This window comes from Cygnus olor, chromosome 1, assembly GCF_009769625.2.
Source record: "Cygnus olor isolate bCygOlo1 chromosome 1, bCygOlo1.pri.v2, whole genome shotgun sequence".
Lineage (NCBI taxonomy): Eukaryota > Metazoa > Chordata > Aves > Anseriformes > Anatidae > Cygnus > Cygnus olor.
Genome location: NC_049169.1, coordinates 53,997,091 through 54,021,181, shown reverse-complemented (window position 1 = coordinate 54,021,181; position 24,091 = coordinate 53,997,091). Strand labels below are relative to the sequence as shown.

At 42.1% G+C, this 24,091-nt stretch overlaps 1 protein-coding gene across 4 annotated transcripts; it reads right to left on the bottom strand.

The window, feature by feature from the left end:
• Positions 1-4,229: 4,229 nt before the first annotated feature.
• On the bottom strand, positions 4,230-23,332 carry SLC25A17 (solute carrier family 25 member 17). 4 transcript variants are annotated; one of them, XM_040558633.1, is made up of 9 exons: positions 23,160-23,332; positions 19,771-19,831; positions 18,639-18,705; positions 15,461-15,612; positions 11,626-11,742; positions 10,774-10,919; positions 9,498-9,593; positions 5,286-5,368; positions 4,230-4,836 (listed from the first exon to the last, which is right to left on the bottom strand). In XM_040558633.1, exons 1-9 carry the CDS (start codon positions 23,295-23,297, stop codon positions 4,689-4,691), a joined length of 1,008 nt encoding a protein of 335 aa, XP_040414567.1. In that variant the 5' UTR covers positions 23,298-23,332; the 3' UTR covers positions 4,230-4,688. The 4 variants fall into 4 exon arrangements, with proteins under 4 accessions (XP_040414567.1, XP_040414587.1, XP_040414576.1 ...); XM_040558653.1 differs by lacking the exon at positions 23,160-23,332 and adding an exon at positions 22,381-23,070; XM_040558642.1 differs by lacking the exon at positions 23,160-23,332 and adding an exon at positions 20,513-20,795.
• Between the last annotated feature and the right edge of the window lie 759 nt (positions 23,333-24,091).

The window sequence follows — 24,091 nt, the reverse complement described above, 5'->3', positions numbered from 1 at the left end:
GCCAAAGTGCTCAGCATTTGTCTCTAGTTCCACATAAATCTTACCGCAAAGAAAACTGCGTGCTCCATATCTGGATGTAAGGGTACAGAAGAGATTAGCTGCTACTAAGAATAAAAGCAGCATCCGCAGTGAGGGCAGCTGGGTTACAAGCGCCGAGGATCGCAGCTCTCCTGGTGTAAGCGGATCACTGGGTGAGCTCAGACAAACGGGGTTTCCTCCAATACACCGGGGCTGATCCACAGCACCGAAACACGCAGGCGTGGATTCGAGGACCATTGTGTGTGGATGCCTCCGAGTCCAGCATGTGCGCACCCAGCGTTACAGGTTGCTCTTGAAATGCAATATTGTGAGGGTTTTCCCACTGTTAAAATCTGACCCTTCCCTGCGAGCCAGTCCCCGCTGCGCAAGCGCTGCAGGCATCTTTTAACACGCTGCATGTCTGGGAACATCTGGTAGAGACCTTTTGCCCTCGCCATCACTTGTACATCTCCAGCGCTGCTGGTGATGGTGGCAGACTGTTCTCTCGCTGAGCTTTCTGCTCTAGACCACCCCGAGTTACCGTTCTTCCCTCCTTCTGCAATAACTGGGCCTGCTGTGGGTGGACCACGCAAACACGCGCAGCTTTATTTGTGCAACGAACTGACCCGACCCCTCTCCGTACCACGGAAACTTGCTTTGATGTGGTCTCTGTGGCCTACTCTGTCGGAGCATGCCCTGAAAGCAAGAGAGGCTTCTGCTAGGAGTGACAGCAGCTGCAAGGAACAGAAAGGTTCGTTAGGCAAAGGGCATCCTCCCTTAAGTGCAAAGCAGCCTTCGGAGACACAGAACTCAGCCTTTTGGATGAGGTAGTTAAATAACTCTGAGAACATAACTGGTTTTATATATCCTGTCTCCCCATCCAACTGTGTTTTAAATCATATTGATTAAAAAAAAAAAGGGCATAAAACCCAACACATAAGCGATGCTAGCTCCCCAGGTCCCACACCTCCTGCCGTACACTTAGTGGTTGGGAAATGTTTTTCACAAGCACTGGGAAAATAACCACATCGATGGCCATCGCTGCATTCTTCAGCAGACCCCCGTGGCCTGAGTGCCCCTGTCCTGAAGGTTCACCTGCTTTTCTAGGAACGGATTGCATTTGCCTGCCTTTACTGCAAACGGCGTGCAAGGAGCAGGGTCAGCGCTCCCCTTCTCCTTCCTCAGCAGATGAGCAATGAGATGCGCAATGGAAAGATTAATCTGTACCAGCAGCTTTGTCCAAAAGGAATGGAGCGTGCTGCACTGCAGACTGGAGGTTAATCTCATTTTTCCTCCCACAGGATGTATGTCAGCTTTCAGGTTTTAACAACTTTCTTTGGTTTAGCCAGCTAACTGTGCAGAGGAATGAACCCCTCCTGCAGCAACGTGCAGCCAGCTCAGAAACAGACAAAACCATTTAGCAGCGCTCAGCAATTCACCGATGCTATTTAGGACGAAGAGTAGACATTATACTTTATCAGCTCTTAACCTCTATGCTGGGAATCAATAGTTAATAGAGAAAAGGCTTGTAAGAACTAGCAGGTTATAGGTCCTCCTGGGTTGCAACTGTTAAGTAGCATTAAAAGAAGCTGAAATGTGTTAAATGCCATCCTACTATTATTTATACAGGCACACAATCAATGTAACGGTAAGAGGCAGGGTCTAGAGTATAAAGAAGAGTAAAATGCATCCCTGACATCATAGATAGCTGAGGAGCCACTTGTTTTGCAATCTTTTCTCTTTGGTCTAAGCCTAGGTGGGGGAGTGCAGAAAGGATGGGATGGGGATTAAATTTAAATCCCCTAAATTAAGCCAAAAAAGAATGATAATTATCCACAGCGGAACTTGGCTGAGACAGATTTTGCTGCTGTCCTTCATAACTATCCTCCCCTTCTTCATTCCCTCAAAAACAGTATTAAAAAAAAAGAAGTTTGTTTTCCACTTCGAGATGAAAATATTTTATGTTCTCCAAAAGCGAACAGACAAAAATTTTTGGCTGGAACACGCAGTCAGCCACTGGACACACGAGGGAAATGCAGTGCCCTGGCAGCAGCTGGCCCAGGCTCAAGGCTCTCAGCGCAAGTACTCGAGCTTAGAGCTCCCCGTGCCACAACACACCCCTGTCACGATGCATGCTAAAACTGTGTCAATTAAGAGTCACTTTTGTCTAAAGAATGTTTGTCATTTAAAAATACTGTAAAGTTATTATGTTACAGCTTTGCTTCTGGATGGTATTTATCTGCCATGAGTGACTTACGAACGAGAATTAGAAATAGTGTTGTACGTAGCCTTCTTTAATAAATTATGCTTCTTTAATGTCAATGATATTCACATATGCCTTTGAAGGCAGAAATAATTTTAGCAACTCTAACAGAAATGTCATCATCTGTTCAATCTACGCCTGAGAAAACTTCAGTGAAGGTACCACCTGCCACATGAACTTTTACCTGTGGATTGAAAAAACAACTGAACAATCCCTCAACCCTCTCGAGTTTGGCTCAGTCACGTGAGGTTAAGCGGTCTTTCAGTGAATTTAGCCTACTGTCCAAATACTACAGAATGCGGGAGCAAAAATGTTTTAAATACCATAGATCGGTCATAAAAAAGGAGATTGAAGACAATCCTGACTTCAGTCACTTGTTTTCATCCCTTTATGAAACTTGCATTATTGCAGCGGGTCAGTAGAGATGAGCAGAGTTTAGTGCTAAATGTCTATTCCACATTTAATGGTTGCAAAGACACAGCAGAGGTCAGCACGCCTCTCCATACAGTCGGTTTGTATTTGGCTTTCTTGCAAAGGTGACAGATACTCTTTTATTCCTTTGAAACCACACTGTCTGGTAGGCAAATATTTTTTGGCTAGGGAGCAAGCAAGCATTTACTTTCTTCTTAGAAGCATAGCAATCAGAAAAATCTTTCTGTAGTTGTAGGAATTGCTGCTGCATTCCACACACACCAAAAAGTCTGTGGGACACTGAGTTAAAGCTTCTAGCAGCCACGTAGATTTCAGCTAAAGCGGCATCAGAAACACTTTACGCATTTGCGTAAAGCCGACAGCCTTTCAGCTTCCCCGCAATTATTCTGAGAGCAAGAATTTCACTGATGGTATACAGACGTAGTTTATCAGTGACAACTGAGAATTTCTTATTAAAAATAGAAAAACAGCCTTCAATCTGTCTTTCCATAGGATAACTCATTTCAGTCAGCAGAATATTTTCACTGAAATCCTCAGAATTGTGATTGCTTCCTCTCCACCAGTGAGGTCTACATACTCTCATGAAATTTCATGTCGTTTATCAAAGTATAATTACGTCTCGTGCTTTTTCATACCACTAGATGTCATACGTAAATCCTATTTGGGCTGAAAAGCACCACGCATTGCAGGAAGTCCGTTTTTCTGGTATACTGATACTCCCAATACTTTTAAAAGCAAAAATCAGTTTAAAGGTTTATATTCTTGTTCAAAAGATAGCTTTTTTTTTTCTGCAGAAATACATTCCAATTTCATAATTAGAATTGATTCAATTGAGACAAAAAAGGTGCCTTCTAGCAATTCAGCCATGCTGCGTTCCTGCAGCACTTAATTCTCTCTGACGTTCTTCGTGTTAAACTGCCATGGAGTTTCTCAATACTTCAAATATAAAACTGTACTTCAGAACGATCCTGCTGCAGACTTAATGACAGAGAGCAGGATTTATTTGGATTTTATGGCCAAGGACTACTGAACAAAAACTATGCAAGAAGAACATACGCACTTACATTAGCTGGGACAACAGTTACGACCTTTATGCTTTATGGTCAGGAAAGCATCTGGGAAGATTAGTGGAAAAACAATTAAACAGCATTTTTGAGAAGGCATACCACTGATGAAGCACAGGGTATTGCTCCCTGTCTGTGTGAGAACGCGGCATGAATTCACATACTCTCAACAAGGAACCAGAATACAGAACTTTATCTATTTCTGAGTAAGGAGTTGTTTTCTTGAAACGGCGTGAGGTATTCAGCTTGGGAAAGCAGGAGGTTACGCTCCCCCTTTCTAACCAGTATCCGCATTGAAAATTTGCTAGGTGGATTCTAGAAGGCACCATGCCTACTCACAGCTATCGTACACTCTAGCAGTTCAGAAATCCCACCACCAGGTATTTGGAGAACATCCCAGCATCCTGTGCCACAAACATGTAGTAGAAGTTGAAAAAAAAGTGTCAAAAATCTTGCTCTTCATTATTTTAATGAATCACAAATCAAGTGACAAAAACAGAGTGCGAGGAGAATAACATGAAACCAGCCCCACCAGCTGTTGACAGAAGGTAAAGACAGAATAATAGTTAAGGATAATTCAAGGGAAAACAAGGAAGTTAAGCATCATAAGAGATACTCATTCTCACCAAGAACATCAGCCAAATCATATGGCAATTAAAATTTCAAGTGTTTCAAGAAGGTCTCTGCTTTGTTTCTTAACACAGTGAGTCCACAGAAGAGCGGGGATTGGGCTATCCCCAAAGTCATGGCAACAAGTCCTACAGAACGTATTCTAAATTTCTCCAAATAATGGACATGGCTAAAAAGAAAACAGAAATAAAGAGAAAGTGAGGACCTTTTACTACCCAGTGTGGCCTCAGAAATGGAATGTGTCTTTCCGGAGCCCAAAATCTTTGGCATAGGTTCCTTTTTCAATGTCTGCGTGAATGCTTTAATCCCATGACCGTGAAGGTTGCAGCAGTCAGTTTCTCATACACTAGAATCATAAGAGCAGCAGTAAGGACTGTCTGCAGGAGCTTTGCTTCAAGGCCTTTGTAGAGTCCCATTAATCCAAACCGCCTAAAAATAAAATAAAATGAAATAATAGAAATTAAAAAAAACGTGTAAATAGCTTTCTGTAAGTAAATTGGTACACTAGATAGAATTAATACAAGTTAAGTTAATGACAACTGTAAGAATCTTAAATTCATTCCTGATCTCAAGTCACAGTTATGTTTAGAAGTATTTTAAAGAGAAAATTCTAGAAGAAACTTGCTTCTTCTTAACATCAGAAGTCAATGAATACATATCCTTGATACCAAGTCCTGCTGAGATATTTAAGAAAACTTGGTTTTGTGTACTTCTACAGTATATTACAAAAAAAAAAAAAACACACACAAAACAGGGTGAATCAAATGGCAAGTTCAAGGTGGGGGCAAAAAGAAACGAGTCAGATCCAGCAACAGTTTCAACATATTAGCTATATTCAAGTCTTCTATATCATGTTAGAAAAAAACCAGAAGGCTCACCTCACTCTCTCCCGAAGAAGGTAAAAAACATTTTTAAGACTGCCTAGTGTTCGGTTCTCTGGGTTCAACCTATGGCGTCCAAACTGGAAGAAGAGGAAGAAATGACATTTTGTTATACTATTTCCCCACATTACTGGGCAGAGAACCCATTACCTAGGTAAGAAACTGAAAAGCCTATCCTAAACTTCTTTTAACATTTTCTAGGCTGTACTAGCAATCAGAGATTAAGTGAGGCCAAAGCTCAGGTTACTCAACTTTACACAGCAAGCATTAAAATGGTATGTGCTACAATAAAATCTATTGCTTTTAAGATGGATTCTAAGAAAATGTTATACGCAGCCATGCTGGCTGTCTTTCTGTTGTTCTGCAGGAGATTTCAGGATCTCAAAAACTGAGTCTGCAGAGTCTGAGTACAGATAGGAAATTTGAAGCAAGTTCCTTCTGGCTTGTACAGCTTGCATTTAATAAAAATTCAAAGCTTCATGCATCTGCAAACGATTATTTCATTGAGACTGCATAGGTGAACCCAAAATTTATCTGCCCATCACCAGCCTTTGAGGAAAACACCTAGCCTGAATACTTCTCTTTTACTAAGCATGTTTGCATATCCCCAGACTGTTTTTAAGCAAGCATGATAGCTGCAGCTGTAATTCTATGTCTCAGGGTTAAGCTGGCAGTTTCAGCAGCTCCTTTTCTGTCACTCATTGAAACTCTTACCTGATACAGGTCAATAGCACTGCCAGCAAGCTGTAGCCATGAATTATTAATACGCAGTGGTTGTCACACTTGTATTTATGCACACTTGTATTTATGTATTTATGTATTTATCACACTTGTATTTATTTAAGACTGTATCATGCTTCTGTGCTACGAAAGGTGAACTGGGATGAGTCTTACTCAGGCAACTGCTGATTCTTAGGTTTAAGAAATTAGCATTGACAGCATGCAGAGTATACAAGCAGATTGAGGTAAGTTGGAAGTAATAAGAAAACGCCAGGTTTACACACGTCCCTTTGCTAAATGTCTTGAGATATAGCAGCAACAGAACACTATTGGAAATCACCCTTTACTAAGCAAATACACACTCACAATGATTTTGTCATCAGCAACTAACTGATCTGATATTGATAAATCAGGGTTAAGGACTTTTTTTCAAAGACTGACAGCTGTCTGTTCCCTCCCCTCCAAATGCTAACTAGGTTCCAGGCTACAATGCCAGTCGCTGCCCAGATTACTCCTAGGTTTCCAAACAACGTCAGGATTAGGTGTTTTCTTCTCGTCACTTCTCCACCATGAAATTACTCTGTTGTACTGCAAACAGAGCTTCATCAGAGGAAAAAGAAGTTCACTTCTCCCTAAGATGCCAATACTTCATCAGTTACTGGGGAAGATTTCCCAAAGGGACTAGCATTCTCTACACTAAAGAAAATAGGCATGAGTTTTAAAGAGAAATTTTGCAATCCAGGATTACTAAGAACATGAACCGTATTGTTATTTCCCACGTGGGAATTTAACCTATCCACTGTTTACTGACAGGCTAAAGTAGTAGTTTCACTGCATAAGGAGTAACAGCAGTGCCATGTATTTTTAATGACTGGAAGGGAGATAGATGTACCAAACGGCAAGGCTGGAAGCTGCCTAGCACTATCAATTACACACGGTAACTGCTCATTTTATGGCAACGAGGAAGAGAGCTCTTCCAAGAGGTGGAAAGCAAAGGTGTAGAGACTTCACTACAAAGAACCCTAATGCCTTTGAAAGAACACTAAGTTTCGAGACGTTTAAGATTAAAAAGAAAAAAGCCCCGTACTTCTACTTGGAGGACAGAACTTAACTTTGATGTGCAAGTTTTTATGAATTGTATCAGGCTTGTATTAGTTTGTGTAAAGGTGAAAAACTATTTCAAAAACCCAACTATGCAAAGTATACTTCCTGCAGAATGTTATTTCTGAAAATGCCAAACCTTTGTTCACAAACCTTTTTATTTTTAACATCACTTAATCTGAGTAATAAAAACATCAGCAAATAAAACAATGCCAGCCTTAAAACAGAAGATAAAGTACAAAGTAGTGCAAGCTTGAACTGGGCAGCACAGGTACCACAGATGTATCTGAAATGACAGATGCACGTTTGTGCTGTTTTCACTAAAATTGTTCAGGGTTTCTGGCTATCGCTTCTTTTACAGAGCAAAGGGGAAGACATTACCTCTAGTAACTGCGGAACAAGAGCCAGAATCCTCGTATCTCCCACCATCACAGGGAAAGGATGGACTGGCACAAACAAGTAGTACACAGGCCACTTTATTTCACCGTGGGCCACTGTGAGAAATGTCCCCCACCACCAGGACACCGATGGTTAGGCTGTGCTCTACCAGAAAGGCAACTCATTACTGCCCAGGCAAGGCAGCAGTAACCTAGCTGAGTTAGGCTGAGGTGAGCAGCAAGCAGCAGCTGGTTATTGCATTAAACCATCAGCACAGCTTACCAGGGCTGCCTTAATTTTAAAGAAGGACACTGCCACCAAAAGACAGAAGGATTTTGTTCCGAAAGCCAGTAGGAGCCAAATACAACATGAAGTAATAATCACAAGATTGTAGCTATTTCTACTGAATCCATGGAAAGGAGCAAGGGTTAAAGCTGTTTGCATAGCCCATGGAAACTGTAGCGCTGTGCAATGCTAAAGCTAACACAGAGCACTTGGACTTTCCTGCCAGTTCTCCTTCACGGCAGCAGCAAACACATCACAAATTAAAAACAGACCAATGCTGCAACTTATCCAAACAAAGCTAAATTTGCTTAAATGTTTTCTGTACCTATCACTTCAATAATAAAAGCCCGTGTTACTAGTTTAACTCCTGAGACGCGCCCAGTCTCTTAAAACAGGTTAAGACATCGAATGAGGGCACTGGGTCAGCAGATAATCAAAAGTTGAGAAGATTCCAGAAAAAAATGACTGCTGACAAAATTTAATTTCTAACATGTGGATGCCATGGCGTGCACCAGCAGCGTGGTGAAGTAGAAAGGCACAGAAACTGATAAGAGCTGTGCGGACACAAAAGGTTTTCAGGGTAGTAACAACACACAGTAAATCTATTCAAGTCCCACTGATTTGAAATATAGCACCCAAACTTTTTACAGTCTATGAAAAATCAAAATACATTTAGTCTGCTCAAGTTAGAGAGAAGATTAAAACTAAACTAATAGAAAATTGGCAAGAAAAAACACTTTTTGTGTGTGATGAGCAACTAATAACAAAAATCCCCTATTAGACTAGCCTGCAAAGTGATACCTTTAATATGGAGGGCTCAGTTTCAAAAATTCAACTACCTCTCCAAATTTACACAGCCGTTAAAACATATGTAATGGCCTTACCATATATGCAAGTTAGAGCTTCTCCTTACTTAGACAAATAGTGTCATACTTCATGTGGAAACATTTATTAATGTTTAATGGTTATGTAATTAACAAGAAAAAATATAAAATAGATTTAAAAACATTGAAATTAAACTACAATGCTTGCTTACGTACGATCAGGTTCACACATTGCCCTTCCCCGTTGTTCTGTTACAATATTAGTACAGTATGGGCACATACTGAAGCTAGTAGCATTATCCAGCACACATACAAATTGCAAGTGAGAATAAATGCAAGTGTTTCCATTACCACTACGATTAGCTTACAAGGCTGGGCAAGTGGTTAAAGATATTATTTATGAGGGAGGTCAGCTTCCGTATCACATTCCAGAATCACATTCTGGCTATTGACAAGGTCAGGCCAGAATAAAACAAAACCTACGAACAGAACTTTTTTTTCATTTACCCTAGGTCATCTGGAAACAAACCGGGCTTAGAAGATTTAATTTTAATTTCCCACTTGACACATTTTCTATTTATGTTCAAAGAAGTAAAATTACACTCTTCAGTGCCTAGAAGCAGGATGGTGCATCAGCTTCTGGGAGATGCTGTACTGATGCATTATGGCATCAGTCCTCCTAGCCTCTTGAAACAAATTGCTTCAGTAATGCCAAGTTCTGTTAGAATGCATCAGGAGGGCATCAAAGAAAAGAGGTGTCCTTGCCAATGACCTGCATCACGCAAAGGGGCTCCCAGAAATAGGGGTTCGTGAACACAAAGAACAAAAAGACACATGAACAGGCCTTGCAATATACAGAACAAGTCAGAGGCAGTTACCCTGAAATGAAATGAGCACTTACCCGCAGAATTGACTGCACTGTCTGCAGAGGATAAGTGAGGGTGGTGGCAACCGCCTTGGCTATCGCACCAATGACAAAAACATCCAAAGACGTGAGCTGTTCAATATATAAAGAGCACAAAGCACCACATTAGTCAGTTACCTGTACACGTCTGGGGATTCTGTACTGTTAACTGCTACTGGGTTATCCAAGTATGTTTGGCATAAAAATTTCATGAAGCATTTGGGTTTTCTTGTTTTTAAGAGTCAAAAATAGTCCAACCAAGCTACTTTCCTACAACTAAAGTACATTTAAATTTTTACCTGCTCACAAGCTTTTGGATTTCTCATTTGCTCACTCTAACTAGGTTACTGAAATACAGTGGAGATAACGCCAGCTAAATCAAACCTAAAGCACTGAGAGTAGACATAAGATAAGGGAAGTAGCATTAAAACACACCATCAATTCCCAACTATTTCAGGCTTTGCAACATTTAAACTAAGTCACACAACACACACTTGTGGAAAGGTGATGGATTGAAAGACTCCTTGATCGCGATTCTATAACCCTGAGACATAGCTACTACGCTATCAGGCAGAATTTTAGCCTTGATGACACAGGCTAGAAATCTCACTCCCCTATTAGCTAAGAACACCTGTAGGAACCCCATTCCCACCTCCAAAACCCACAATGTTCCATGATGCACCAAATGTATTGTTATAGCCCGAACTATGACAGCCTATTTCAGTGTAACAACGTAACAGCTCACCTCAGTGTGAATTAATCACTGAAAACTAGCAGACGCCCATATCAGAACATTTATTAAATTGCCAAAATATGTTGATTCCAATCAGAAGTGTATGCAATCAATATACTTGATTTACTGGCGATCGGGTTACAGGGTGAGTATAAATACCCACTTATAAAACAGATACATTAGAATATAAACCCCCCTAATTTAAATAAAGAGCTGCAAATGATTCTAAACAAATGTGGACAAGAGGTGCAGTTTTATTTTTAAAGAGGAGGAATTCATCATATTAATAAATTCCTTAGGATTATGAAAGATTCACATCTCATTTGGCATCATAATCGCGTACCTTTATCAAAAATAAGTTAAGCTAAGTTTGAAAAAACGAACAAACAAAAAAACCCCCCACACAAAATACTGACACCTCAAAAACCCAAGAACCTAAACCAAACCTACATTTCTAAATTTCCTGATGTAATCAACACATGTCAAAGAACCTGTCTTATAAGAGAAAATTTCCATCACCTGGCCTCAAAACATACTTACTTCCTCCTGTCTTTTCAAAAGTTTCCGTTTAAAGCCTTCATAAAACATGAACTGTATAGCAGGATTGAAGACCAGCAGCAAGGAGGGAAATGTACCATTCCATAAAGCTAAGACTCCTTCATCTCGTATTATCTGATGAAAGGCATCTGAGAAGAAAGGTGAAAAAACTCTTTAGAGTTTTGAATACAAAATTCTGAAATGTAGAAGATGGGTAAAGTTATATTTAAAGGCTGATACTCAAATTGTATAAAAATCCACTGCAGTCTTCTGTGTGACATTTTTCATCTTCCATTCTAATCTAACCCAGAAGGGAAAAACAGTGATAAAGAAGGTATCCTCACACCACCATTAATGTAAATAAAGCTTGCTTCCCATGCACATGCCCTGCTCTTTTCAGTCCAAGCTCAGAATCACTATTACTTTTCTTAACCCTCTTCTTCAAAATTGCTTTTATTTTTTTAATTATTATTATTAAAGTGCAAGACAGCCTGAATGTGTGGGTGGTTAAGAGATTACGGTGAGTAAAATTCTAATTTGCAAATTGTCTGTCCAAAGTCAGACTCCCAGCTACCACATCACTGGGCTCACTACTACTCCAGGATTTCTATAAGATGAACTGGACCTTTGCAAAAGGTCTTTGGGTCACAGGTGTGCAAACTACAAACTCTTAATTACCATCAGAGGTGGCAAAGTCCAGTTTCCTGTCAAACTCAATGACTGCAAAGTGATAGTGAAGCACAGAGATTCCACAATGAAATCTGTTGTACAAATAAAAGTCTTTGATCTTCAGAGTCATTGATACCGTATTTAATTTAAGTAACTCCTGTTTGGTTAAAGACAAAAGATGCTTACCTATTATGCCTTTATAATTGGTTGGTACAATGTCTTCATTTCTAAATTTTGCTCCCTGCAGCTTCAGCCGTGTGTTCACTACCCAAAGAGGAGTGGTCAAGAGTACGTTCGCTACACCTAATGCAAACACAGGACAAAGAAAATCAGCAAGAACCAGAAGATTGCAAAGGTTTTCTTATCCCCTTTTACCCTAATTCACACATAACTGTAGTTACTGTTAGGAAGAGAGGAAAAAAATAGCATACAGTAAAAATGAGTCAGTAATTTGTAATATGCTACTTCAGGTATTCCCCCCGATCTTGTTGTGAATTAGACAAGCAGCAGGCTGCATGCAGCAGGAAGATAATCTTCTATTCCTCCGCATAACTAAAAATAACCCACCGAATATGAGCACACTGAAGGAATCTTAAGTGAACTTGTTACTTTGCTGCGCAGTACCTCGCACTGGAACACGAGGTACTCTACTTGTTCATGCCCTACTTCACTCCATGACGGAGAGGAGGCTGCTTGCCTACTTTCAAAAAGAAAACCCAAAGTGATAAGGGTAGAAGGACTATTCTAGGAGGAGAGATCAAAACAGAAATGCATGCAGTTTAATTACCAGAAAAAAAGCTCCTACACTGCCAAAAAAAAGAGAATAAGAAAACTTAGTTTTTCAGATATGCTAAGTACACCTAAGGTGGAAAACACTGGATTCTCCAAATATCTGAAGACTTAAAAACGGCAACGGGATTACAAGCAGTAACAAACCCCAACAGTAAAGCTGAGTATCAGAAATTTGTATGGGAGGAGAGAAATAGACAGATACATAAGGTTGCAACAAAGAGGTACTTTAGAACTGTACTTTGCAGTAACAGGGAGAAGGGTTAAGTAACATTACTTCTACAATCACCTAGTACACTTCTTCCCAGTTCAGTAACGACTGAGGCAGTTACTTTGAGGTACCAATGTAAAAACAAGCTCCTGATCTTGCTTTTTTACAACTATTTCTGCATTACAAAAATTAGCAACTGCTTGTTCTTTGGTCCCTTTGTTCGGAGACTGAGTTACAGACTGAATTACTCCGTTATATTGAGATGAACACACTACATCACTATCAAGAACAGTAAACCTGAAAAAGGCTAAATTTCACTACCTATGTTATGTTTGGTTTTTTTTGGCTGTTTTTGTTTTGTTTTTCCCTTGAAGTGGGTAGAGAGGGTTCAGAAAAACATAATATAAACCTAACTATCACAGAATGGTTGAGTTTGGAAGGGACCTCTGAAGGTTATCTGGTCCAATGCCCCTGCTCAAGCAGAGATACCCAGAGCAGGCTGCCCAGGACCACATCCAGGCAGCTTTTGGAGATCTCCAAGGAGGGAGCCTCTACAACTTTTCTGGGCACCTTGTACCACTGCTCCATCATCTGCACAGTGAAAAAAATATTTCCTGATGTTGAGAGGGAACTTCCTGCGTTCCAGTTTGTGCCCGTTGCCTCTTGTCCTGGCACGGGGTACCATTGACAAGAGCCTGGCTCCATCCTCTCTGCAGCCTCCCTTCAGGAATTTATAGACGCAGGTAAGACTCCCCTCAGCGTCCTCCACTCCAGTCTGAACGGTCCCAGCTCTCTCAGCCTTCCCTCACAGGAGAGATGCTCCAGGCCCTTCATCATCTTTATGACTCTGCTGGACAGCCGCTCCTCCCGGTTTTGTGTCACCTGGGAACGTGCTGAGAGCACACTCTGCCCCATCATCGAGACAACAGTCTGGACGCTGAACGGGATTGGAGCCAGCACTGACCCCTGGGGTAGGCTGCTCATCACTGCCCTGCAACTAGAATGCACCACCACCCTCTGGGGCCAGCTGTTCAACCAAGCTTTCGATTCACCTCACTGCCTGTCCATCCAGACCACACATCAGCAGGATGCCTAGGAGGATCTTCTGGGGAACAGAAACTGAAACTATGCCTCAGTGTCCTTCATAAGGACTATATACAGCTCTCAAGTTCTGAGCAACATCCAGCACCACGAAAGTCAAGCTACATTAATCTCCTTTAACCAAAGTCGGCGTGATTCCACTACGGAACAAAGGGTTAAAACCCAACAGGTTAGAGTCCAATCTACTTGTAGTTTTTCATGCTGACTCAGTTAAAGGTGAAGTCATAAAACGTTATTTTCCAGACTGGAAAGGAAATGGTTTGGACTTTCTTTTTTGTTGTTGTTGTTCTTTTTTTTTTTCTTCTTGGTATTTATCCAATCCGTATTTGCTACCAGTAGAAGAAATGAAAGATGGGTGTGGAGAATTAGTGAACACCGTAAGTGGATTCTTTCAATTTACACCAGAAATTATTCCATGGGGATATCCACTCCTGATGTTGAAGACAACCTAGCCATTTAACTGACAAGCTACCAGCCTAATTCCTGCAGCCTTTGATCTAGAATGATCTTTGAAAGCTTACTCCACTGATAAAGCCAACTTAAGAATTTCCTTCCTTACTTTCCCCCACCTATCCACCCATAAACTGCACTTACACTGGAAGTACAAGGACCTAGCTAAAAATAAACAAAAAGCCCCCCCAATTCACAGGTTTTTCAGGATGATCCCAAGAGCAATTGCTCCTGCAGAACAGTATTGGCAAACACAGGCATGCAGTGGTAATTTTTCACGCTGGATTTCCTAGAAAAGTAACTAGTGTCACCATTTCTTCAAAGTCACTGTAGCATCCACACGAGAGGAAACGATGAAAAAGAACAGGTAGTTCCTCCTGTACACACATGTATCTGGGGACTTACTGTCCCTTTCAGGTGACCCAGAAAGAAATCTAAAAGCTGGCCTCCAAATCCTTACTTTAATAACTCTCAGATCCTAATCAAAAATATTTTGGAATTGTTATATATCTTTCCCTCTGAAAAATAAAACAAAACAAAACAAAACAAAAACACCTTACCTCTCCCTGCTACTTCTCTTCAAGACCTAAAAGATGATACCGTGGTAAACAATACCCTAGGCACAAATAAAATGCAAAGCTGAAACAGTACCATGCTTTCTGCCAGAACTGACAACAGGAACAGCTTATGCACATGCTTATCCTGATGTGGGGAGGGCATGGAAGAGCAATTAGAGCTGTACAACAAAGCAGGTCTGCATACAGGGGCTGCCTAACATGGCAAGCTGGGACAGAGTCAATTCTCTTCATAAAGGCTCGCACAATGCTGTGGTTTAGATTTTTCATGAAAATACTGGTGGTAACACACTGAAGTTTTCAGTTGTTACAGAGCAGTGTTCACACAGAGCCAAAGATTTTGCTGTTCCTCGTGCTGCCTGCTAGCAAGGAGCCTGGGGGTGCACCAGGAGCTGGGAGGGGACACAGCCAGGACAGCTGGCCTGAACTGACCAGAGGGACTTTCCATGCCATATCGCATTGCGCTCAGCAATAAAGCTGGGGTAAAGAAGGAGAAAGGTGGGGGGGATGTTTGGAGTGATGGCGTTTGTCTTCCCAAGAAACCATTCTGCGTGCTGAGCCCTGCTTTCCTGGAAGTAGCTGAGCGCCTGCATGCTGATGGGAAGTAGTAAATGAATTCCTTGTTTGGCTTTGCTTACACATGCAGCTTTTGTTTTAGCTAGTAAACTGTCTTTATCTCAGCTCATGAGTTCTCACACTTTTACCTTCCCAATTCTCTCCCCCATCCCACCTGGGGAGAATGAACAAGTGGCTGTGTGGTGCTGAGCTGCCTGCCAGGGCTAAACCACAACACAGGAGCAGGCACTGAGCATGACCTCCAACGGACTTCATAAAGGAGAATGTTAGTTTAAAATCTCAATTTCATCAGAAACGTATTTTCAGTATATTCCATTACCTGCAACAACCCCAAGAACCAAGTCTTTTCCAGTGGTTGAATGCTGACCTTTGACCCAGAGAGTTTTAAGACTATTAAACGTATAGAAATAAACAAAATTGGAGCAGCACAGGCTGGAGATAACAGGGAACCATCCTCGATATGGTGCCAGCCTGATGGAAAGAAAAAAGTCAATGTAAGGAAGAAGTCATGGTAAGGAACAGCAAAGCATTTGTGTGATCACATAGATTTTACACGCTGAAGGTCCCAGAGACGCAACACTGTATATAAAACATACAATACTAACGAGGTACATCTTTACCATTAATAGTCACAAACGATACTAAAATCCTGATTATACCATAAGAATTAAGCCATTAAGCACTTATAAAATCAAGACCAGTTCTATTGAAAAGGAGCTGTAAAGGTAGAATACATTTACAGTGATAAGCTTGGTGCCCACTCACGCCAGAAGTGAGTATTACCACCGTATTTGTTCTCTATCAACATCCAGCAATGAACTACAAACATTTAGGGCACAAATATGCTTGAAGTGTATACATTAACATAAAAACTGACACAGCCACTTCAAGTTGCATATTGAAACATGCACACTTAAGACACCAAGAAGTAACTCTTATCCTTGCTGAGAATAAGAGATGTCAGTCCAATAGAAAAGATAACAACCTAGTAAGGAGATGCTCACTTCTCCAAGGACAGAAAATAACATAGCTGGGGAAGTGGGGAGAGGGGGCAAAAAAAAGAAATAAAAAATAATAAAAAAAATCAAGAACACTATGCCTTCAATATAAAAAAAATAACAAAAAACTAGAGCAAGGAAGAAAAAATGTGTCTGGGTTCCTACATTAAATGTAAAGATGGAAGATTAATTACTGAAATGAATATATTCCGCCAAGGAGATTTTTCCTAAGGATTAAACCTGGGGCATGAGGTATGCAGGTGGGAGGAATTTCTAATAAGTGCCTCGCAGTAAAGTCTAGAGCAAATCAGTCAGGTAAGTGAGGAAAAAAAACATTACTTAAATTTAACTAAATTAATCACAGACGAAAAAGTGAATAGGCAAGCCTACCCTTACAACTCAGAGTTATTTTTCAGGTGCTGTCAATAGCTGTCACTGTTTGTGTATCTTGATTTAAGAACGATCTCCTAACAGCCGATTAGCAAAGCTCCCTTCTCTGACAGGCCTGATGAGCCTGTAAAAACAGGGACACCTCAGCAACTGACCTACATCCCCAGCACGTCCTACAATACACCCCAAAAGGATAGCAATATGCATCGTTACTGAAGCTGCACAGGCTAGGTAGAGAAGAGCAGAAGAAATCTGCTCAAAGAAGAGCCGCCAGGATTACTGCACGTTAGTGTTCATGAAAATACTATGAAAATACTGGGAATACACACACACCAAAAAAAAAAAAGGATCCCCAAGACAGAGACCACAAACGATGCAAGGCTGGTAAATGCAGCATCTGACTGTTCTTGTGATGCAAACATCAGGTTTTCATCCTTAGATGCTTCAAGTGCTTCTCCCTCAAATGTAGCTGGGGATATACCACATCATTGGGACTGCTTCTGAAGTTACAGGCGTCACTGATTATACAGCTACAGTTAAAAACTAACTGTGCGTACTGTTAGTCATCAGTAGAGCAGTTTTTGCATCACCTATTTCTTCTGTGCTGGAAAAGACAGGGAGAAACACCCTCTGCGACCATGTCTTTTAAATGCGAGTGTTAGTTTGGTTTTGCTTGGTTTATTAAGAGCTATTTTTGATGATTTTCAAACAAAATATCTTGCAGTACAAAACTGAAACAAAAAGCATGATTTTGCTGACTCAAGTTGTCAGCGTTAGTATCGGTCATACACGAACAAGTATTTCTGAACACAAAAGCTAATTTTGTGTTCCAAAGTGCAACCTTGAGATGAACTCAATGGACACCAGCGAACACCCTTCATATCACTCAGAAAAGAATGAAAGCGCAGGGAAGAAAGCAAAGCTGCTTGATAAACTTCTGCAGAAGACGAAGTCCATTAGCTAAACCTATTTGCTTTACATCACATCTAGATGAGAAAAGCACTCTCAGAAAAGCGTACTATGACATGACTCCACAAACTAATGCCAACAACAACGTGTTGATCTCACCTTGCACTGCTTTGTTTGTTTTGTTGTTGTTGTTTGTTTTTGCTGGTTGGTTTCAGGTTGGTGTGTGTGTTACTTCAGGCATCTCTAAAACTAGTTTAGTTCATTCATTGCTTATCCACGTCTTCCAAGAATCTTTGGAGAAAACAACGTTCCCTTCTTGCCAGAATTACTGACTTTTGTTTCACAGGAAAAGGAAGATGCCTGCTTTTGCAGTCTCTCCAATTCCCAATCTCTTAATTGAAGTTTACTTGCCATCCTCATGTGACAAACACAACGTAGAAATGTGAACAGGAGAGCACTGACCGACTGAGATGTTCTTGTGCATACAACTGCCAATTGCTCCAGTTCACAGGTGTCAAAAAATTATTGGCCAAGCTAAACTTTTGTCAGCTTTAAAAGTCCTGGAAGCTCTAGTGCACTTATGTGAATCCCTAGAACTCTTAAGAAAATATTTGTAATGAGGACACACGTACAACTATTTTTCAACTCAGTACAGACGGTGAGCAAATACTACAACACAACATTGCTGAAAGTTAAATACTTTTCCATAGACCTTGAATGTCATTAGCGCAAAGAATCCCTTGTTTCTTTCCACGTGCTTAGGAGAAGAAACTTCCAACTGGGAAATGTGTCCCAATTCTCCCGTTCAAAGTGGCTCAGCTGCCCGAGAGTTTCATCTTGGTTATGAGAAATGGACACACCCAAGAATTAGGACAGACAAAGCTGGTTTATCAGGTACACAAAGGTACATTTGTGTACAAGACTGCATTTCTGAAGAGACACAGCCACCTCGCTAATGGAGGCACAGTTACATTGCTAAACAGCTTGATTGCATAATGTACTCAAGAAAGTTAATCCAAATTAACTGAAGATGAACACATCGGATTACGCAAGTCATAGCACTTATATGGGGACACTTTGAATTAAAGTAAAAATCTGTCCACACAGATACAGGCTAACTATTCCACTTTAAAAAGAAAATACAAATTAGTTCCAGAGCTCTCCTACATTAATACTAGAGGAAAATTAATATCTACTCACAAGCCTTCTTCTTTGATTATTTCCAGTAGGACTGCTGGTGTTGTCTTTGACTTCCTTTTCTCATCAACTGGAAAACAGAAGAATTGAATTTTTAGATTATTCTGATTTCTGGTACTTATTTTCAATTCCTTACCCTTCCTACTCTGAACATACCCCAGAACAGCATATTTCTTCTTCCTTGTAAGGGACAGACATTCTCTGTTTCTGCAGAAATTCCTAAAAGCATATCCCTATTTTCATTGCTAGGTAAGGCTACTTGTCACTGGTACTCTTCCCCAGACTAGCAGGTTCTTTTGGGCACCAAAGTATCTACCAATTCCTAACCTTAGAGCTGTGACAGGAACCGAAGGTAGGCAAGAGACTAGGACTGGGCTGCCTATCTGCTCTCACAATCATTCCTTGCGCTCCAGAGCAGCTCTACAAGCAGAGCCATCTCTTGCAGTTAATCTGCAAATAGCTAAGCCTTAGCAAAACACTGTCTTTCCCTGTGCTGAAAGCTGTTGAAGAGCCGTACAGCACCAACTTCTCAACCACTTATTTCTGACCACCTGGCTGATGATCTCCCTCTAGTTCTTAATAACACTTTAATTGCAGTCCTAAAGTGTTTGGTGATTCTGTGACTTTTGATTAGGAGATAGAGCATTAGAACAAAGTCTATACTCTTTTTTGTAACATTTTTGTAAATTTTTGTAAAATCAGTCAGATGATTCTGCTTCAAGTTCTGTCCCTGCATTATCCCTTTAATCCATTCTCAGGAGTAATTCTGGACTAGGTTTTTGTGATACTGCCCCTGCGGTGTGAAGTGCTCTCAGCAGCCAAGCACACCACCACCACCCCACGAATATAATACTGTGTAATCTCACATCTTTCTTTTCTCAGTGTAAGACAACCATTTAGAAACCAAAGCTGGCCACAGATCACAGGGGCTTTCCAGCTAATTAAAAGGTTGCCCAATACTTTCAAAAGGGAGAATTACCTTCGGCTGGAAAAATGGTGTTAGTGATTAAAAGGTGTTGCACAAGTCAGATTCTTGGTCATGCAAGATAGGTCCCCCTGCAACCACCCTTACAAATGCCCAAAAGAAGAAAAGTGAAATGCCACAGTACAACGAAATTCGAGTTTTGACTCTTACCCTGAAGTCTAAGCCTAGCTGTGTCCAAAGGAAAAAATACCGTCATTGCCGTCACACTGCCCTGAAAAACAAAATAAACTGGCTAAATAGTGCATCAGCTGTTTATTCAGATGCCTGACAAACTCTCTCTGCTGAGAAGCAGCCCTCTGCTTCTCACCCAAAAACTTGTGTACTAAGTTTAAAAAGGGGATAAACTCCATGTGTAAGGACATTAAATTGAAGTGCTTTTTGGTCCCAGGCTTGCAAACAAGTTTTTTTCACTTGCAAATTATTAGATCAAGCTAAAACTAAAACCATTAGAAGCTTTTTGTTCAAAGAGAAAGTTTTTGAAGTCTGTGAGCAGATAAAGTGAGCATCGGAAGACAAACATCACACTTTCTCTAACTCTCATAGCCTCTGTGCTCTGTTTCTGATAAAGGGGAAAGAATGACACAAGCAATGCTGTCTTACAGTAACATTGCTTTGACTTAAGAGAAAAAATAAAACAAAACAACACTTGCTCATTAAAAAGAAAGAGACAGTATAATTATTTCAGGACCTAATCTAGCATTGTACTAAGTTTAAGTTTAGGCAGTTAAGACCCACCTACCAAGTACGTCTGCATTAATATTGCACAGCTTTTGGAAAAGATATCCAACTCTAAAAGAACCTGGCTTGGTGCAAACTTGTTAACACCCTCCAGTAATACTAAATGCATTAAGCGGCTGCTAAAGCCATGGGACTCTTTCATTAGTAGCCATACCGGATTAAATGGTGGGAAGGTCCCACTACACAGCATGTAAGAGTTCCAGCCTTCCCCTGCTCTGACCTTCATTTCCAGTACCCTGCTGCTCCAGCATAACTCGGTGCAATTTATCCTGCTTCCATCTTCTCAAAGTGAGATTCGGCCCGAATCCTGCTCTCAGGACAACTCACCACACAGCAACATAAACACGTGCTCAAATCAGAAAGCAGAAATGGGGAAGATGGGGTAGAGGCAGACAGGACAAATGGTAGGCACGAGGTATAGGCTTCTTAAAACTGACTTAAAATGTACGTGAAGCTACAGCTCAACAGAATGTCATGAGGTAACTCGGCTGATTAACAGATCGTGGCCAACAAAAGATAATTTGTACCCTCCCCCCCTCCTTTAGCTAAATTGAAGAAAATAAACTGAGAGAAGCAGAGTTATTTCCCTCCTGGGTTTGTAAACAGAGCTCAGCTGTGTGGTCCGAAGGATGCCAGAAGCATCACATGGAGGGGACAGGATCTCACGGCCAGGAGTCAGAGAAGGGCAGAAATGAGCAGGACCAGCCCTTTTCCCAGCAGCTGATCCTCTCGAGATGGGGTCAGGTACCTTACTGAATCACACCTGAGACCGACAGGGAAAGTAACTGTCATTGCTGCTTGTGGGTACGTGCAATAAAGCGTACAACCTTGGGCTGCTGAACGGGGGAGGCTTCACGTCTGCCTTCCCACCACTCTCCTGATGGTGCCGAAGCTAGGTCGGTTGCCAACTCAAGTCACATTATCACTGAATAATCTCCAGGACAGGTACAAACTGGCTGAAGCAATCCCAGCTCTTGGTAAACCGTACTTGCATCCCTGCCGCCTCCATTCCGGTGGCATAACTATTTGGGCAGCTACGCGATGATGCGGCCAAGGAAGCTAATCTGGCCAAAGAAGCACTTTCTCACCAGGCTACTTTTTCAGTCGGATCAGTTCCCTGATCAGCATCACCGCAGCACCACGCAAACAACTGGCAGTGACCAAGAGGTGGCAGTGAGTGGCCAGAACAAGCCACCTGAGGTGACTTTGCTGCCATGAAGGTCTGCCTGAGCACAGCCAAAAGTTTGCTGGTTTAAAAAAAACACAAGCAAAATGTTGTCAGCCAACACTCAGAGCTGCTTTATTACTGCCATAATACTTCTATAAAATTGCCATTCCCACAGCTTTTGAAACATGAAGGTTGCTTTACAACTACATGCAGAGACAAAGAATACTTATATAATCAAAGTCAACATGAAATCAAGCTTTTTTTTTTTTCTGCTCACAATACTAATTTGATTAGTCTCAGACTTGACTAGGTAGCCTAGCAGATATATGAACTTTCACCGAATTAGAAGAGAAACAAAAGTGATGGTGTTGTGATCTGACATGTTCTTCTGATTCATTACTTCAGCACAGCTCATAGGTTCTTTTTTTTTTAATTCTTGCATCACATCTCCATTCCACCCCTCACCAGCGTGCCTTATACTAGTTTAAGCAGAAGGTGAGACAACATCAGAACAGTTAGTTACTGTGTCAAAGATCTTGACAAAATTCACATATTAATGCAGTAAACAGAAGCCTTGAGGTGGATGAATACATCTGTATTTTAACAAAATAAAAAGCAAGGTATCCAGCATAAGATGGTTAAAAAAGAAAAAGAAAAAAGAAGCTGCCCTGATTTAGGAAAAAGGTCTTGCCCTGGAGCTCTAACACGCATGTGAATATCAGTAACAGTAGGTGGAAGCTACAAGGGAACAGAAGCCCAAGAGGTCCAAAAAGTTCCATCTTCCTTCACAGCCAAATCACTGCAGCTCAGGTATAAGCATCTCCAAATACAACAGGGAAACCTCATTAACTTACCATCATCAAGGGAGCTGAGGTACCATTTTATCCTGCTTTAAGTTTACGGCTAGGTTTATGAATTCGGCTCGTATCACAGGCTTCAGTGAGGAGCACAGCCTGATGACAGGGGTCTGTACACAAGAGTGAGATGCTAACTGCGCGGGCTAGGAAGCAATACCACCTTCTGTGCAAGCCAGCAAAAGGAGAGCACGTAGCGTTTCTGTAAGGAGCTCGTTTGAGAGTTCCCGTTCTCAAAACTGGAAGCAAAATCCCCATTACCTCAGCTGCTTGAATAAGCAGACCTAAAACACCTGCAAGAGCAGACAACAATCCCGTATTTATTTACGATAAAGACAAAACGACCTGAAGCGTCTTCTTTTGCTTTCCCCGGCAGGCCAGTTTGTGAGCAGCTTCTATTGTTCAGTCACATTTAGTGACCTTCATCCGACACAAGCGCTGCAAGCCCTCAGGACTCAGATTAGAACAAGAGCTTTTGCCCTGCGCGCTGGATCAGCAGCAACCCCGCCGACAGGCGTCCTCGCCAGCCCGGGACAACCCAAAGCTTGCTTGAAACCCATCCGTACGTCTCCTCCGAGCGCCACACAGCACAAAACGGCCGGTCTGTTGGAAGGAGGGGCTGGCGGGCAGGCGTTCGTTCACGGGCAGGGCACGGAGTCTACCAACTAAACGCTGCTCCTTCATTTACAGGCGTCAATTGCGTACTTCTCCCACCGCTGAGTGCCCCCCCACACACACACACACACCCCCAGCCCCAGCCCCACCCGCCCCCCGCTCACCACGGCCCCGGACACGGCATGGACCAGGCTCTCGTAGGAGGCGACGGAGGACATGGCCGCGGCTGCGGCGGGCTCCCGCTGCGAGGCGGCGCCGGCGGGGATCGCAGCGGTACCCACGGCCGCCCCCGGCCCCGCCATGGCGCCCGCCCCCCCCCCGCTCCCCGCCGCCGGGCAGGGCCCGTCCCTCCGGCCGTCTCCGCGCATGCGCCGCGCCTCAGCCGCCGGGCGGGAGCCGGGCGCTGAGGGGGTTTTCGGGATTTTTTTAATTATTATTATTATTTTTTTTTCTCGGTGCCTCACGGAGGCTGTCAGAAAGAGAATATACCCAGTCACCGCCCTGCTTCTCCTGCCTCCGGGTCCGCTTCTGCCGAGCCCGCCGCAGCGCTGCATTGCGTTCAGTTCACGCCCGGCTGTGGGGCCGGGGAGGGAAGGAGGAGAGTGGCGAACAGGGGCTAGACCGTGGTGGCTGGCTCCGAGCCCCCTCTTAACCTGTTATTTGGAGGAAATAAGGGCATGCCACGCTTTGTACAGCACTGTTTATGTCTCTCCCCCGTCCCTCTCCTCACACAGCCTATGCTGTTTTTTTTTTTTTTGGTGCACTTCCCCAGAGTTTCACTACCACCCAGTTGAATATGCCACTTCCTTCGAGGAAGACATTCCTTTATAAGATCGTCCATTGGTCTTTATTTATACACCATTGGTCCTTATTTATCCATCTGGGAGGAAAATGCCACCATCTTCTGGGAGGGAGGGGAGGCTACGGCAAGCAAGCTGGTCTGCTTGAGGCAAGCATCATTCTTCCAGCAGTAACCTCTCTGTGCTCAGGAGGTAGATGCTGACACCAGCAACTGAACAGGCCACGGCTGCTGATTCATTTATCAAATGTTAACAACATAGTACAATGATTTATTATTATTATTTTTTTAAATAAG